This window comes from Bombina bombina, chromosome 8 (assembly GCF_027579735.1).
Source record: "Bombina bombina isolate aBomBom1 chromosome 8, aBomBom1.pri, whole genome shotgun sequence".
Classification (NCBI taxonomy): Eukaryota; Metazoa; Chordata; class Amphibia; order Anura; family Bombinatoridae; genus Bombina; species Bombina bombina.
In genome coordinates this window covers 165,685,935-165,701,855 of record NC_069506.1, presented here as the reverse complement: position 1 = coordinate 165,701,855, position 15,921 = coordinate 165,685,935, and the positions used below count along the sequence as shown (strand labels likewise).

General features: G+C 37.6%; 1 protein-coding gene across 1 annotated transcript in view; it reads left to right on the top strand.

Moving 5' to 3' along the window:
* The first annotated feature begins 986 nt into the window (after positions 1–986).
* LOC128638908 (G-protein coupled receptor family C group 5 member C-like) overlaps positions 987–15,921 on the top strand; it is a 31,946-nt gene continuing 17,011 nt past the window's right edge. Inside the window, exon 1 of the mRNA XM_053691037.1 lies at positions 987–2,040. Within this exon, the coding sequence (XP_053547012.1) occupies positions 987–2,040 (1,054 nt within the window). The remainder of the gene's footprint in view (positions 2,041–15,921) is intronic.

The following is a 15,921-nucleotide window of genomic DNA, read 5'->3' as shown; positions in this document are numbered from 1 at the left end:
GCGGAGCGCGGGCTATTTGAATTTTATATCTATATTAAAAAGTAATTTATAGGGCATGTTTGTTACAACTGATGAATGGAACTCCATCTAAAATATCACTAACATTCCAGATCTGATTTTAAAAAGGGGAGAGTTTACCATCACTTTAATACAAATAACTAAACAGTTTATATTACAATCTCAAGGTGTTTATTGTCTAATTATAGAAACTCTGTCTATCTATCTATATACACAAACATTCACACACACTGAAGGAGAACAAATACTGCTGCAGTTTTTAACTATTTTGTGGTTATCTGTTGACACTAAAGGGCCGAATTATCAAGCTCAGAATGGAGCTTGATGCCCCTGTTTCCGAGTGAGCCTTCAAGACCGCTGCTCCATAACTTGTCCGCCTCCTCTGAGGCTGCGGACATCAATCCACCCGATCCTATACGATAGGGCTGATTGACACCCCCTGCTAGCGGCAGATTGGCCGCGAATCTGCAGGGGATGGCATTGCACAAGTAGTTTACAAGACACAAGAATGCTGTCTGCATTTATCGATGTGCGGCGGACATGATACACTACATTGTATCATGCCCACTCGCACTCTCATAAATAGCATTTGGCTATTTTCAAGGTCAGATCTCTTCTTCTGAAAGTGCAACACACTAAGATTTGTGCAAATCCAGATCTTAGTGTGTGTCACTTTCACAAGAAGAAATGTGGCTTTAAAAATAGCTGAATGTTGCTGGCGACTGCCATATTGAGCATTCGTTGGCTGTCAAAATAGACAAATGCCCATCCCTAATTATAGACCAGCTTTGCTTTTGAAAATATGCAAACAAAAAAATATGTTGTTGTACAGGCTAACAGGGGAGAAAAAAAGTCGTTGTTTAGTTTTGTTTTAAAATATTTATTTAGTTTTGTTCTGCAAATTGTTTTATGGTTTTGACTTTTGAATAATACCTTTTTCTTCTTCCATTTAACAGATATTTCTGAAGATGGCATACAGAAACGCACTGCTGATCCTGTTTTTGGCAAACTACATATCAAAAGCATTGACTCACAATTTCACAGATCTAGCAATGGATTTACAGAATTTCTCAATTTCTCCAACTGGTTGTGGTCGTGACATCAATTCTATTTACTTTGGCCTCTGTGATATACATGCAGCCTGGGGAATTATACTAGAAGCTGTGGCAGGCTTCGGAATCATTTGCACAGTTATCCTAGCAGTAATCTGTTTGGTTCAAGCCCCCTTAGTTGCCCAAGATGAACGCAGACATCTCTTACCTATCAACTTTATGTTGATAGTTGGTGTCTTTGGCTTGTTCTCTTTGGTCTTTGCCTTTATTATAGCACCAGATGATGTGATCTGTATAGTGCGCAGATTTTTATTTGGGGTGCTATTTGCTATGTGCTTTTCATGTCTGGTGGCACACTCTGTCAGACTTAACTATTTGGCATCGCAAAACCACGGCCCTGGTGCATGTTTGGTGACCCTGTTGGCTGCCGGTCTGTTTTTGGTAGAGGCAGTGATAAATGTGGAATGGCTTCTGATCACTGATGTGCGCTACAAATTTCAATCGCTTGACCCATCTGAAAATCTTTGTTATGTTACTAACCAAGACTTTGTGGCTGCTTTAGTATATGTAATGTTCCTTATATTGTCCTCACTAGTAATACCTTTCCCAGTACTCTTTGGACAATATAAACAATGGAAACGACATGGAAAATATATAATAGTAACAGCATGTTTATCTGTTGTTATTTGGATTATTTGGATTGTGATGTACACCTATGGAAATGAAAACCTAGGTCACAAAAGAGCTTGGGACGACCCAGTTCTTGCTATCGCTTTAATATCCAATGGGTGGGTATTCATCTTCTGTTATATTATCCCAGAGCTAGTGGAAATGAGAAGGACTGGATACCAATATGAAACAGATCATATAAACATATTGAATAGATTTGTCAACTGCCCATCCTTCATAATAGATAACAAAGCATTCTCCTTGGAGAACATAGAGGAGGCTAAAGATGGAAAAGCGTATGGTAAGTTTCCTCCACTTTATCAATGAATCCAAGTATTTACTATAGCAGGGGTTTTCAAAGTCTTAGGCAGTGGGGCCTCCCCTCCTGTGTTAAAGGAACACTAAACCCAAAAATGTTCTATCTTGATTCGGGTAGAGAACACAATTTTAAACAACATTCCAATTTACTTCTATTATCTTATTTGCTTCATTCTTTAGATATCCTATGTTAAAGGAATAGCAATGCACATGGGTGAGCCAATCACATGAGGCATCTATGTGCAGCCACAAATCACCAGCTACTGAGCCTATCTAGATATGAGTTTCAGCAAATGATATCACAAGAATGAAGCAAATTAGGTAACAGAAGTAAATAAGAAAGTTGATTAAAATTGCATGCTCTTTCTAAATCATGAAATAAAAAAATTGGGTTTCATGTCCCTTTAAATGCAAGTTAAAGATCAAGACAACAAACGCAATGCAGTGTCTAAGCGATTTCAAACTCAGTGCCTTTTTACCACTTACAACCAGTGCTTTGTCTTATTCCACCATTACATGGCACGTGTCATTGTTGGCTCTTACAAAAACGATTTTCCAAAGTCAGCTTCTGCTTGTGCTTTCCATACGATAGTGCAAAGTGTCACTGTTCTCGCGCCTCCTCTTATATGCTCTAGAGCCCCCCTGGGGAGGCCCGCCTCACACTTTGAAAACCACTGTACTATAGAGTAATGAGAATATATGCTGTAACTATACAGCACGAGTGATCAGAACCAACAGACATTAAGATATTTGTTTGATTTAGTTAGGGGAGGATAAGTACACAATAAGATAGGTGGATATAAAATATCAGTGTGTACTCAAGTAAGAGAAAGAAATGAGTAGTACACATGTTAGTTGGCTGCAAGTATGAGAGGTAACAGCATTAATAAAAAAAAAATTGTATTCACCACTAATAAAACTTACAATATTTTAACCTTTCTTTGTGAAAATGAACAAAATGCACAACAACCCCCATTAACAAGGCTCTTGGAAACATAATATATACTATAGTAAACTGTACTGCATAAGAATTTTTGCTTACAAACATTTTAAACACTATATAAATTGGTGGTGTTTTATAAACAAATTATAATAATATTAATAATAACAATGTTACCAAAAACAGACATATTCTTGAAGTATAAATAAAAAGAGAGAAGTGCTCAACCTGGGAACGAACAATAGCATAATAGCTTGTTCTATGGCTAGTTACCACCCTAGAAGCAGCCTCTTTTTGCTCAACATGTGCCTTTCACAGAGAAGAACTTTCCTGTAGCATATCAGTCTGATCCTGACTTCACAGTACAGTCCAACACCGAAATACCAGGTAATCCCTCTCTGAACAAGAGAAACAGCAAAACCCCAGACGTACGTTTCGGCCTATTGTGGGCCTCGTCAGTGAGGTGCAGCCATATCCCTCTAGGCACACTGAGCAACGGGTCCACGTCTGGATTCCCGCATCACACTTAGGGAGACTTCCCTAAGTGTGATAATTTGCATAAATAAAAAGAGAGAAGCGCTCAACCTGGGAACGAACAATAGCATAATAGCTTGTTCTATGGCTAGTTACCACCCTAGAAGCAGCCTCTTTTTGCTCAACATGTGCCTTTCACAGAGAAGAACTTTCCTGTAGCATATCAGTCTGATCCTGACTTCACAGTACAGTCCAGCACCGAAATACCAGGCAATCCCTCTCTGAACAAGAGAAACAGCAAAACCCCAGACGTACGTTTCGGCCTATTGTGGGCCTCGTCAGTGAGGTGCAGCCATATCCCTCTAGGCACACTGAGCAACAGGTCCACGTCTGGATTCCCGCATCACACTTAGGGAGACATCCCTAAGTGTCATAATTTTAATAAATAAAAAGAGAGAAGCGCTCAACCTGGGAACGAACAATAGCATAATAGCTTGTTCTATGGCTAGTTACCACCCTAGAAGCAGCCTCTTTTTGCTCAACATGTGCCTTTCACAGAGAAGAACTTTCCTGTAGCATATCAGTCTGATCCTGACTTCACTGACGAGGCCCACAGAAGGCCGAAACGATCGTCTGGGGTTGTTGCTTCCCTTGTTCAGAGAAGAATTGCCTGGTATTTCGGCGCTGGACGGTCATTGGGCAGGATCAGACTGATATGCTACAGGATATTTTTTCTCTGTGAAGGGGCATAGTGTGCTAAAAGAACGAGCACCCTGAGTTACAAATTTAAATGAACAGGCATGGAAGTTATTCTAGCTTTTGTTCTATCTCAGGAGTGCTGTTCTCTTTCTCTTTTTCATATTCTTGAAGTAATTCACTTTATTTACACATCTGATCTGGATGGACCTTAAAGGGACAGTCTTCATTAAAATGTTTAATTTTTTAAAAGCTAGATAACGCCTTTAACCTTTACACAACCAACATTGTTATATTAATATACTTTATAACCTTTAAACCTCTAAATGTCTGCCTGTCTCTAAGCCACTACAGATCGCCTCATCGCATTTTTTATAGCTTTTCACATCATGACACTGCTAGTTCATGTGTGCCATATAGATACCATTGTGCTCACTCCAGTGGAGTAATTCATGACTGAGCACTAAGTGGCTAAAATGTAAGTCTGTAAATAGCACTGAGTTAAGGGGACAGTCCACTAGACATGTGCACCGCTAAAAAATTCGGTTCGTTTTCGGTTCGGATCGATTCAGACTTTTAGAATTTCGTTTCGGATCGAATCTGATTCGGCAAAATTTGAATAAATTCGTTTCGGATTTATTCGGATCCGAATAAATTCGTTTCGGATTTATTCGGATTCGGCTGAATTCGGTTCTATTCCGTTCCGAAATTCGGTATGTTTTTACTACACTAACACCCATTTAGTACACTAAGTCACTAACACCCATAAACTACCTATGAACCACTAAACCGAGGCCCCCCCACATCGCAAACCCTATAATAACATTATTTAACCCCTAATCTGCCGATCGGATATTGCCGCCGCCTACATTATAGCTATTAACCCCTAATCTGCTGTCCCTAACACCGCCGACCCCTACATTATAGTTATTAACCCCTAATCTGCCCCCCCCCAACGTCGCCGCAATCTAACTACAAGTATTAACCCCTAATCTGCCGACCCGATATCGCCGCCGCCTACATTATAGCTATTAACCCCTAATCTGCTGTACCTAACATCGCCGACCCCTACATTATAGTTATTAACCCCTAATCTGCCCCCCCCCAACGTCGCCGCAATCTAACTACAAGTATTAACCCCTAATCTGCCGACCCGATATCGCCGCCGCCTACATTATAGCTATTAACCCCTAATCTGCTGTCCCTAACACCGCCGACCCCTACATTATAGTTATTAACCCCTAATCTGCCTCCCCCCAACGTCGCCGCAATCTAACTACAAGTATTAACCCCTAATCTGCCGACCCGATATCGCCGCCGCCTACATTATAGCTATTAACCCCTAATCTGCTGTCCCTAACACCGCCGACCCCTACATTATAGTTATTAACCCCTAATCTGCCTCCCCCCAACGTCGCCGCAATCTAACTACAAGTATTAACCCCTAATCTGCCGACCGCAAATCGCCGCCACTATAATAAATGTATTTACCCCTAAACCGCCGCACTCCCGCCTCGCAAACCACTATAATACATTTTATTAACCCCTAATCTGCCCTCCCTAACATCGCCGCCACCTACATTATAGTTATTAACCCCTAATCTCCCGCCCCCATCGTCGCCGCTACTATAATAAGGTTATTAACCCCTAAACCTAAGTCTAACCCTAACCCTAACACCCCCTAACTTAAATATAATTTAAATAAAACGAAATAAGTTTACTATAGTTAAATAAATGAATCCTATTTAAAACTAAAGACTTACCTGTAAAATAAACCCTAAGATAGCTGCAATATAACTAATAGTTACATTGTAGCTATTTTAGGATTTATTTTTATTTTACAGGCAACTTTGTATTTATTTTAACTAGGTACAATAGTTATTAAATAGTTATTAACTATTTAATAACTACCTAGCTAAAATAAATACAAATTTACCTGTAAAATAAATCCTAACCTAAGTTACACTAACACCTAACACTACACTATCATTAAATTAACTAAATAAATGAATCATATTTAAAACAAAATACTTACCTGTAAAATAAACCCTAATATAGCTGCAATATAACTAATAGTTACATTGTAGCTATTTTAGCATTTATATTTATTTTACAGGCAACTTTGTATTTATTTTAACTAGGTACAAAAGCTATTAAATAGTTATTGACTAATTAATAGCTACCTAGTTAAAATAATTACAAAATTACCTGTAAAATAAATCCTAACCTAAGTTACAATTAAACCTAACACTACACTGTCATTAAATAAATTAACTACAAGTACCTACAATTATCTACAATTAAATAAACTAAAGTACAAAACCCCCCCACTAAATTACAAAAAAAAAAACAAACACTAAATTACAAAAAATAAAAAAATATTACAAGAATTTTAAACTAATTACACCTAATCTAAGCCCCCTAATAAAATAACAAAGCCCCCCAAAATAAAAAAAATGCCCTACCCTATACTAAATTACAAAAGTTAACAGCTCTATTACCTTACCAGCCCTGAACAGGGCCCTTTGCGGGGCATGCCCCAAAGAAAACAGCTCTTTTGCCTGTAAAAAAAAAAACACAATCCCCCCCCCACATTACAACCCACCACCCACATACCCCTACTCTAACCCAAACCCCCCTTAAATAAACCTAACACTACCCCCCTGAAGATCTCCCTACCTTGAGTCGTGTTCACCCAGCCGGGCCGAAGTCTTCATCCGATGGGGCAGAAGAGGACATCCAGACCGGCAGAAGTCTTCATCCAAGCGGGGCAAGAAGAGGTCTTCCATCCATCATACAAGTACCAAAATACAAACAAACACTAAATTACAAAAAATAATAAAATATTACAATAATTTTAAACTAATTACACCTAATCTAAGCCCCCGACTAGCTATTAATATAGCTTCAATATAACTAATAGTTACATTGTAGCTATTTTAGGATTTATATTTATTTTACAGGCAACTTTGTATTTATTTTAACTAGGTACAATAGCTATTAAATAGTTAATAACTATTTAATAACTACCTAGCTAAAATAAATACAAATTTACCTGTAAAATAAATCATAACCTAAGTTACAATTACACCTAACACTACACTATCATTAAATTAACTAAATAAATGAATCCTATATAAAACTAAAGACTTACCTGTAAAATAAACCCTAATATAGCTGCAATATAACTAATAGTTACATTGTAGCTATTTTAGCATTTATATTTATTGTACAGGCAACTTTGTATTTATTTTAACTAGGTACAATAGCTATTAAATAGATATTTACTGTTTAATAGCTACCTAGTTAAAATAATTACAAAATTACCTGTAAAATAAATCCTAACCTAAGTTACAATTAAACCTAACACTACACTATCATTAAATAAATTAACTACAAGTACCTACAATTAAATACAATTAAAAAACTAAACTAAAGTACAACCCCCCCCCCACTAAATTACAAAAAATAAAAAAATATTACAAGAATTTTAAACTAATTACACCTAATCTAAGCCCCCTAATAAAATAACAAAGCCCCCCAAAATAAAAAAAATGCCCTACCCTATACTAAATTACAAAAGTTAACAGCTCTATTACCTTACCAGCCCTGAACAGGGCCTTTTGCGGGGCATGCCCCAAAGAAAACAGCTCTTTTGCCTGTAAAAAAAAAACACAATCCCCCCCCCCACATTACAACCCACCACCCACATACCCCTACTCTAACCCAAACCCCCCTTAAATAAACCTAACACTACCCCCCTGAAGATCTCCCTACCTTGAGTCGTGTTCACCCAGCCGGGCCGAAGTCTTCATCCGATGGGGCAGAAGAGGACATCCAGACTGGCAGAAGTCTTCATCCAAGCGGGGCAAGAAGAGGTCTTCCATCCATCAGAAAAGTACAAAAAAACAAACAAACACTAAATTAGCAAAAATAATAAAATATTGCAATAATTTTAAACTAATTACACCTAATCTAAGCCCCCTACTAGCTATTAATATAGCTACAATATAACTAATAGTTACATTGTAGCTATTTTAGGATTTATATTTATTTTACAGGCAACTTTGTATTTATTTTAACTAGGTACAATAGCTATTAAATAGTTAATAACTACCTAGCTAAAATAAATACAAATTTACCTGTAAAAATAAACCCTAACCTAAGTTACAATTACACCTAACACTACACTGTCATTAAATTAACTAAATAAATTAATCCTATATAAAACTAAATACTTACCTGTAAAATAAACCCTAATATAGCTACAATATAACTAATAGTTACATTGTAGCTATTTTAGCATTTATATTTATTTTACAGGCAACTTTGTATTTATTTTAACTAGGTACAATAGCTATTAAATAGTTATTGACTAATTAATAGCTACCTAGTTAAAATAATTACAAAATTACCTGTAAAATAAATCCTAACCTAAGTTACTATTAAACCTAACACTACACTATCATTAAATAAATTAACTACAAGTACCTACAATTAAATACAATGAAATAAACTAAACTAAAGTACAAAAAAACAAACACTAAATTACAAAAAATAAAAAAAATTACAAGAATTTTAAACTAATTACACCTAATCTAAGCCCCCTAATAAAATAACAAAGCCCCCCAAAATAAAAAAATGCCCTACCCTATACTAAATTACAAAAGTAATCAGCTCTATTACCTTACCAGCCCTGAACAGGGCCTTTTGCGGGGGCATGCCCCAAAGAAAACAGCTCTTTTGCCTGTAAAAAAAACCACAATACCCCCCCCCACATTACAACCCACCACCCACATACCCCTACTCTAACCCAAACCCCCCTTAAATAAACCTAACACTACCCCCCTGAAGATCTCTCTACCGTATCTTCACCCAGCGGGCCGAAGTCTTCATCCGATGGGGCAGAAGAGGACATCCAGACCGGCAGAAGTCTTCATCCAAGTGGGACAAGAAGAGGTCTTCCATCCATCAGAAGTCTTGATCCAGGCGGCATCTTCTCTGTTCATCCATCCGGAGCGGAGCGGCAGCATCCTGAAGACATCCCACGCAGAGCATCCTCTTCTTTCTTGATCCGACGACTAGGTGACTGTACCTTTAAGTGACGTCATCCATTATGGCGTCCCTTGAATTCCGATTGGCTGATAGGATTCTATCAGCCAATCGGAATTAAGGTAGGAAAAATCTGATTGGCTGATTCAATCAGCCAATCAGATTCAAGTTCAATCCGATTGGCTGATCCAATCAGCCAATCAGATTGAGCTCGCATTCTATTGGCTGATCGGAACAGCCAATAGAATGCGAGGTCAATCTGATTGGCTGATTCCATCAGCCAATCGGATTGAACTTGAATCTGATTGGCTGATTAAATCAGCCAATCAGATTTTTCCTACCTTAATTCCGATTGGCTGATAGAATCCTATCAGCCAATCGGAATTCAAGGGACGCCATCTTGGATGACGTCACTTAAAGGTACAGTCACCTAGTCGTCGGATCAAGAAAGAAGAGGATGCTCTGCGTGGGATGTCTTCAGGATGCTGCCGCTCCGCTCCGGATGGATGAACAGAGAAGATGCCGCCTGGATCAAGACTTCTGATGGATGGAAGACCTCTTCTTGCCCCGCTTGGATGAAGACTTCTGCCGGTCTGGATGTCCTCTTCTGCCCCATCGGATGAAGACTTCGGCCCGCTGGGTGAAGATACGGTAGAGAGATCTTCAGGGGGGTAGTGTTAGGTTTATTTAAGGGGGGTTTGGGTTAGAGTAGGGGTATGTGGGTGGTGGGTTGTAATGTGGGGGGGGTATTGTGTTTTTTTTTACAGGCAAAAGAGCTGTTTTCTTTGGGGCATGCCCCCGCAAAAGGCCCTTTTAAGGGGCTGGTAAGGTAATAGAGCTGATTACTTTTGTAATTTAGTATAGGGTAGGGCATTTTTTTATTTTGGGGGGCTTTGTTATTTTATTAGGGGGCTTAGATTAGGTGTAATTAGTTTAAAATTCTTGTAATTTTTTTTATTTTTTGTAATTTAGTGTTTGTTTTTTTGTACTTTAGTTTAGTTTATTTCATTGTATTTAATTGTAGGTACTTGTAGTTAATTTATTTAATGATAGTGTAGAGTTAGGTTTAATAGTAACTTAGGTTAGGATTTATTTTACAGGTAATTTTGTAATTATTTTAACTAGGTAGCTATTAATTAGTCAATAACTATTTAATAGCTATTGTACCTAGTTAAAATAAATACAAAGTTGCCTGTAAAATAAATATAAATGCTAAAATAGCTACAATGTAACTATTAGTTATATTGTAGCTATATTAGGGTTTATTTTACAGGTAAGTATTTAGTTTTATATAGGATTAATTTATTTAGTTAATTTAATGACAGTGTAGTGTTAGGTGTAATTGTAACTTAGGTTAGGGTTTATTTTACAGGTAAATTTGTATTTATTTAGCTAGGTAGTTATTAACTATTTAATAGCTATTGTACCTAGTTAAAATAAATACAAAGTTGCCTGTAAAATAAATATAAATCCTAAAATAGCTACAATGTAACTATTAGTTATATTGTAGCTATATTAATAGCTAGTAGGGGGCTTAGATTAGGTGTAATTAGTTTAAAATTATTGTAATATTTTATTATTTTTGCTAATTTAGTGTTTGTTTGTTTTTTTGTACTTTTCTGATGGATGGAAGACCTCTTCTTGCCCCGCTTGGATGAAGACTTCTGCCGGTCTGGATGTCCTCTTCTGCCCCATCGGATGAAGACTTCGGCCCGGCTGGGTGAACACGACTCAAGGTAGGGAGATCTTCAGGGGGGTAGTGTTAGGTTTATTTAAGGGGGGTTTGGGTTAGAGTAGGGGTATGTGGGTGGTGGGTTGTAATGTGGGGGGAGGGATTGTGTTTTTTTTTTACAGGCAAAAGAGCTGTTTTCTTTGGGGCATGCCCCGCAAAGGGCCCTGTTCAGGGCTGGTAAGGTAATAGAGCTGTTAACTTTTGTAATTTAGTATAGGTTAGGGCATTTTTTTTATTTTGGGGGGCTTTGTTATTTTATTAGGGGGCTTAGATTAGGTGTAATTAGTTTAAAATTCTTGTAATATTTTTTTATTTTTTGTAATTTAGTGGGGGGGGGGTTTGTACTTTAGTTTAGTTTTTTTAATTGCATTTAATTGTAGGTACTTGTAGTTAATTTATTTAATGATAGTGTAGTGTTAGGTTTAATTGTAACTTAGGTTAGGATTTATTTTACAGGTAATTTTGTAATTATTTTAACTAGGTAGCTATTAAATAGTCAATATCTATTTAATAGCTATTGAACCTAGTTAAAATGAATACAAAGTTGCCTGTACAATAAATATAAATGCTAAAATAGCTACAATGTAACTATTAGTTATATTGCAGCTATATTAGGGTTTATTTTACAGGTAAGTCTTTAGTTTTATATAGGATTCATTTATTTAGTTAATTTAATGATAGTGTAGTGTTAGGTGTAATTGTAACTTAGGTTATGATTTATTTTACAGGTAAATTTGTATTTATTTTAGCTAGGTAGTTATTAAATAGTTATTAACTATTTAATAACTATTGTACCTAGTTAAAATAAATACAAAGTTGCCTGTAAAATACATATAAATCCTAAAATAGCTACAATGTAACTATTAGTTATATTGAAGCTATATTAATAGCTAGTAGGGGGCTTAGATTAGGTGTAATTAGTTTAAAATTATTGTAATATTTTATTATTTTTGGTAATTTAGTGTTTGTTTGTATTTTGGTACTTGTATGATGGATGGAAGACCTCTTCTTGCCCCGCTTGGATGAAGACTTCTGCCGGTCTGGATGTCCTCTTCTGCCCCATCGGATGAAGACTTCGGCCCGGCTGGGTGAACACGACTCAAGGTAGGGAGATCTTCAGGGGGGTAGTGTTAGGTTTATTTAAGGGGGGTTTGGGTTAGAGTAGGGGTATGTGGGTGGTGGGTTGTAATGTGGGGGGGGGGATTGTGTTTTTTTTTTACAGGCAAAAGAGCTGTTTTCTTTGGGGCATGCCCCGCAAAGGGCCCTGTTCAGGGCTGGTAAGGTAATAGAGCTGTTAACTTTTGTAATTTAGTATAGGGTAGGGCATTTTTTTTTATTTTGGGGGGCTTTGTTATTTTATTAGGGGGCTTAGATTAGGTGTAATTAGTTTAAAATTCTTGTAATATTTTTTTATTTTTTGTAATTTAGTGTTTTTTTTTTTTTTGTAATTTAGTGGGGGGGTTTTGTACTTTAGTTTATTTAATTGTAGATAATTGTAGGTACTTGTAGTTAATTTATTTAATGACAGTGTAGTGTTAGGTTTAATTGTAACTTAGGTTAGGATTTATTTTACAGGTAATTTTGTAATTATTTTAACTAGGTAGCTATTAATTAGTCAATAACTATTTAATAGCTATTGTACCTAGTTAAATAAATACAAAGTTGCCTGTAAAATAAATATAAATGCTAAAATAGCTACAATGTAACTATTAGTTATATTGCAGCTATATTAGGGTTTATTTTACAGGTAAGTATTTTGTTTTAAATATGATTCATTTATTTAGTTAATTTAATGATAGTGTAGTGTTAGGTGTTAGTGTAACTTAGGTTAGGATTTATTTTACAGGTAAATTTGTATTTATTTTAGCTAGGTAGTTATTAAATAGTTATTAACTATTTAATAACTATTGTACCTAGTTAAAATAAATACAAAGTTGCCTGTAAAATAAAAATAAATCCTAAAATAGCTACAATGTAACTATTAGTTATATTGCAGCTATCTTAGGGTTTATTTTACAGGTAAGTCTTTAGTTTTAAATAGGATTCATTTATTTAACTATAGTAAACTTATTTCGTTTTATTTAAATTATATTTAAGTTAGGGGGTGTTAGTGTTAGGGTTAGACTTAGGTTTAGGGGTTAATAACCTTATTATAGTAGCGGCGACGATGGGGGCGGGAGATTAGGGGTTAATAATTGTAGGTAGGTGGCGGCGATGTTAGGGAGGGCAGATTAGGGGTTAATAAAATGTATTATAGTGTTTGCGAGGCGGGAGTGCGGCGGTTTAGGGGTTAATACATTTATTATAGTGGCGGCGATTTGCGGTCGGCAGATTGGGGGTTAATACTTGTAGTTAGATTGCGGCGACGTTGGGGGAGGCAGATTAGGGGTTAATAACTATAAAGTAGGGGTTGGCGGTGTTAGGGACAGCAGGTTAGGGGTTAATAGCTATAATGTAGGCGGCGGCGATATCGGGTCGGCAGATTAGGGGTTAATACTTGTAGTTAGATTGCGGCGACGTTGTGGGGGGCAGATTAGGGGTTAATAACTATAATGTAGGGGTCGGCGGTGTTAGGGACAGCAGATTACTGGTTAATAGCTATAATGTAGGCGGCGGCGATATCGGGTCGGCAGATTAGGGGTTAATACTTGTAGTTAGATTGCGGCGACGTTGGGGGGGGCAGATTAGGGGTTAATAACTATAATGTAGGGGTCGGCGGTGTTAGGGACAGCAGATTAGGGGTTAATAGTTATAATGTAGGCGGCGGCGATATCGGGTCGGCAGATTAGGGGTTAATACTTATAGTTAGATTGCGGCGACGTTGGGGGAGGCAGATTAGGGGTTAATAACTATAATGTAGGGGTCGGCGGTGTTAGGGACAGCAGATTAGGGGTTAATAGTTATAATGTAGGCGGCGGCGATATCGGGTCGGCAGATTAGGGGTTAATACTTGTAGTTAGATTGCGGCGACGTTGGGGGGAGGCAGATTAGGGGTTAATAACTATAATGTAGGGGTCGGCGGTGTTAGGGACAGCAGATTAGGGGTTAATAGCTACAATGTAGGTGGCGGTGATATTCGGTCGGCAGATTAGGGGTTAATAAGATAATGCAGGTGTCAGCGATAGCGGAGGCAGCAGATTAGGGGTTAATAAGTGTTAGATTAGGGGTGTTTAGAGACTCGGGGTACATGTTAGGGTGTTAGGTGCAGACTTAGTGTTTCCCCATAGGAAACAATGGGGCTGCGGTGTTAGTTTTTTTTCAGCCGAAACTCCCATTGTTTCCTATGGGGAAATGCCGAATTTTAACGAGCTAATTCGGATTTATTCGGAGATACGGCAGCTATTTCGGATTCATTCGGTAGATTCGGAAGTATTTTAATTCGGAAATCCGAATCGATCCGAATCTCCGAATTTACCGAATTTACCGAATTTCCGAATTAATCCGAAACGAACCGCACATGTCTACAGTCCACAGCGGCTTAGATACAAGGTAATTACAAAGGTAAAAAGTGTATTAATATAACTGTGTTGGTTATGCAAAACTGGGGAATGGGTAATAAAGGGATTATCTATCTTTTTAAACAATAACATTTTTGAAGTAGACTGTCCCTTTAAACTTGTGCTCACTTAAACTGCAGAGCAAAAACATTCTTTATATCTACCTCTCATGGATAGAAAAAAATGACATAAATATAAAATGAATGGATTATTTGGCATTTCTTTGTATGAACGAATGTTGAATATGGCCGTGGGTAGTGACATCTGGCTCTTCTTGTGAAAGTGAAACACACAAAGATCTGTGCAAATTGTGTTGCATCTTCACATAAATAAATCCAGCTCCTAAAAGTGCCGAATTCTGCTACCTGCAGCCATATTCAGCATTTGTTCATACAATGAAATGCACATGGCCAATGGACTGTCAATAAAGTGTGGGGTTTTCATTAAAAGTTTGCTGCTTTTTATTTTAACCCTTTACAGGTGTTGGTTGGAGAAGCTCTGCATTTTCATACTAAATGCTGACATCTTGGAGATCATATATTCTTGCAGAGGGGGAGGTTTACATTTTTTACAGTAAAGCTCCTCCTCTGTATCACAAATGCCCCAAAAGCTGTCACAAATCCAGCAGTGTCACTGATCTGTGATTCTGTTACAGAGTGCAAGATACCTGATCTCCAAGATGGCAGCACCTAGTATGAATAGGGTTAAAATAAGAGAAGGGCTTTAAAGAGAGCGGCAGGAACAGGAGGAAAACAATAGGATGGATAGCACTAACCCTGCTACTGTGCCAAGCAAATTTAATGTCCTTTTAAAAGAGACTTTTTAGGGCAGAGGAATCTCCCTTGGCTATGAGTGACAGGGATTTTGCCTTGGCTATGAGTGACAGAGATTTTCCCTTGGCTATGAGTGACAGGGATTTTGCCCTGGCTATAAGTGACAGGGATTTTCCCTTGGCTATGAGTGATGGGTTTTCCCTTGGCTATGAGTGACATGGATTTTCTCTTGGCTATGACTGACAGGGATTTTCCTTTGGCTATGAGGGACAGGATTTTACCTTGTCTATGAGTGACAGGATTTAACCTTGGCTATGAGTGGCAGGGATTTTCTCTTGGCTATGACTGACAGCGATTTTCCTTTGGCTATGAGTGATAGGATTTTACCTTGTCTATGAGTGACAGGATTTAACCTTGGTTATGAGTGGCAGGGATTTTCCCTTGGCTATGAATGACAAGGATTGTCTCTTGGCTATGAGTGACAGAATTTTACCTTTGCTATGAGTGACAGGGATTTTCCCTAGTCTATGATTGACAGAATTTTACCTTGGCTATGAGTGACAGGGATTATCCCTTGTATATGAGTGACAGGAATTTTACCTTGGCTAGGATGTGCAGAAGGATATAAGACAGGGATGAGGACAGGCATGTTACTTGTGGTGGCATTTAGCATTTAAAGGCTTCAACAAAGTAGCTATTG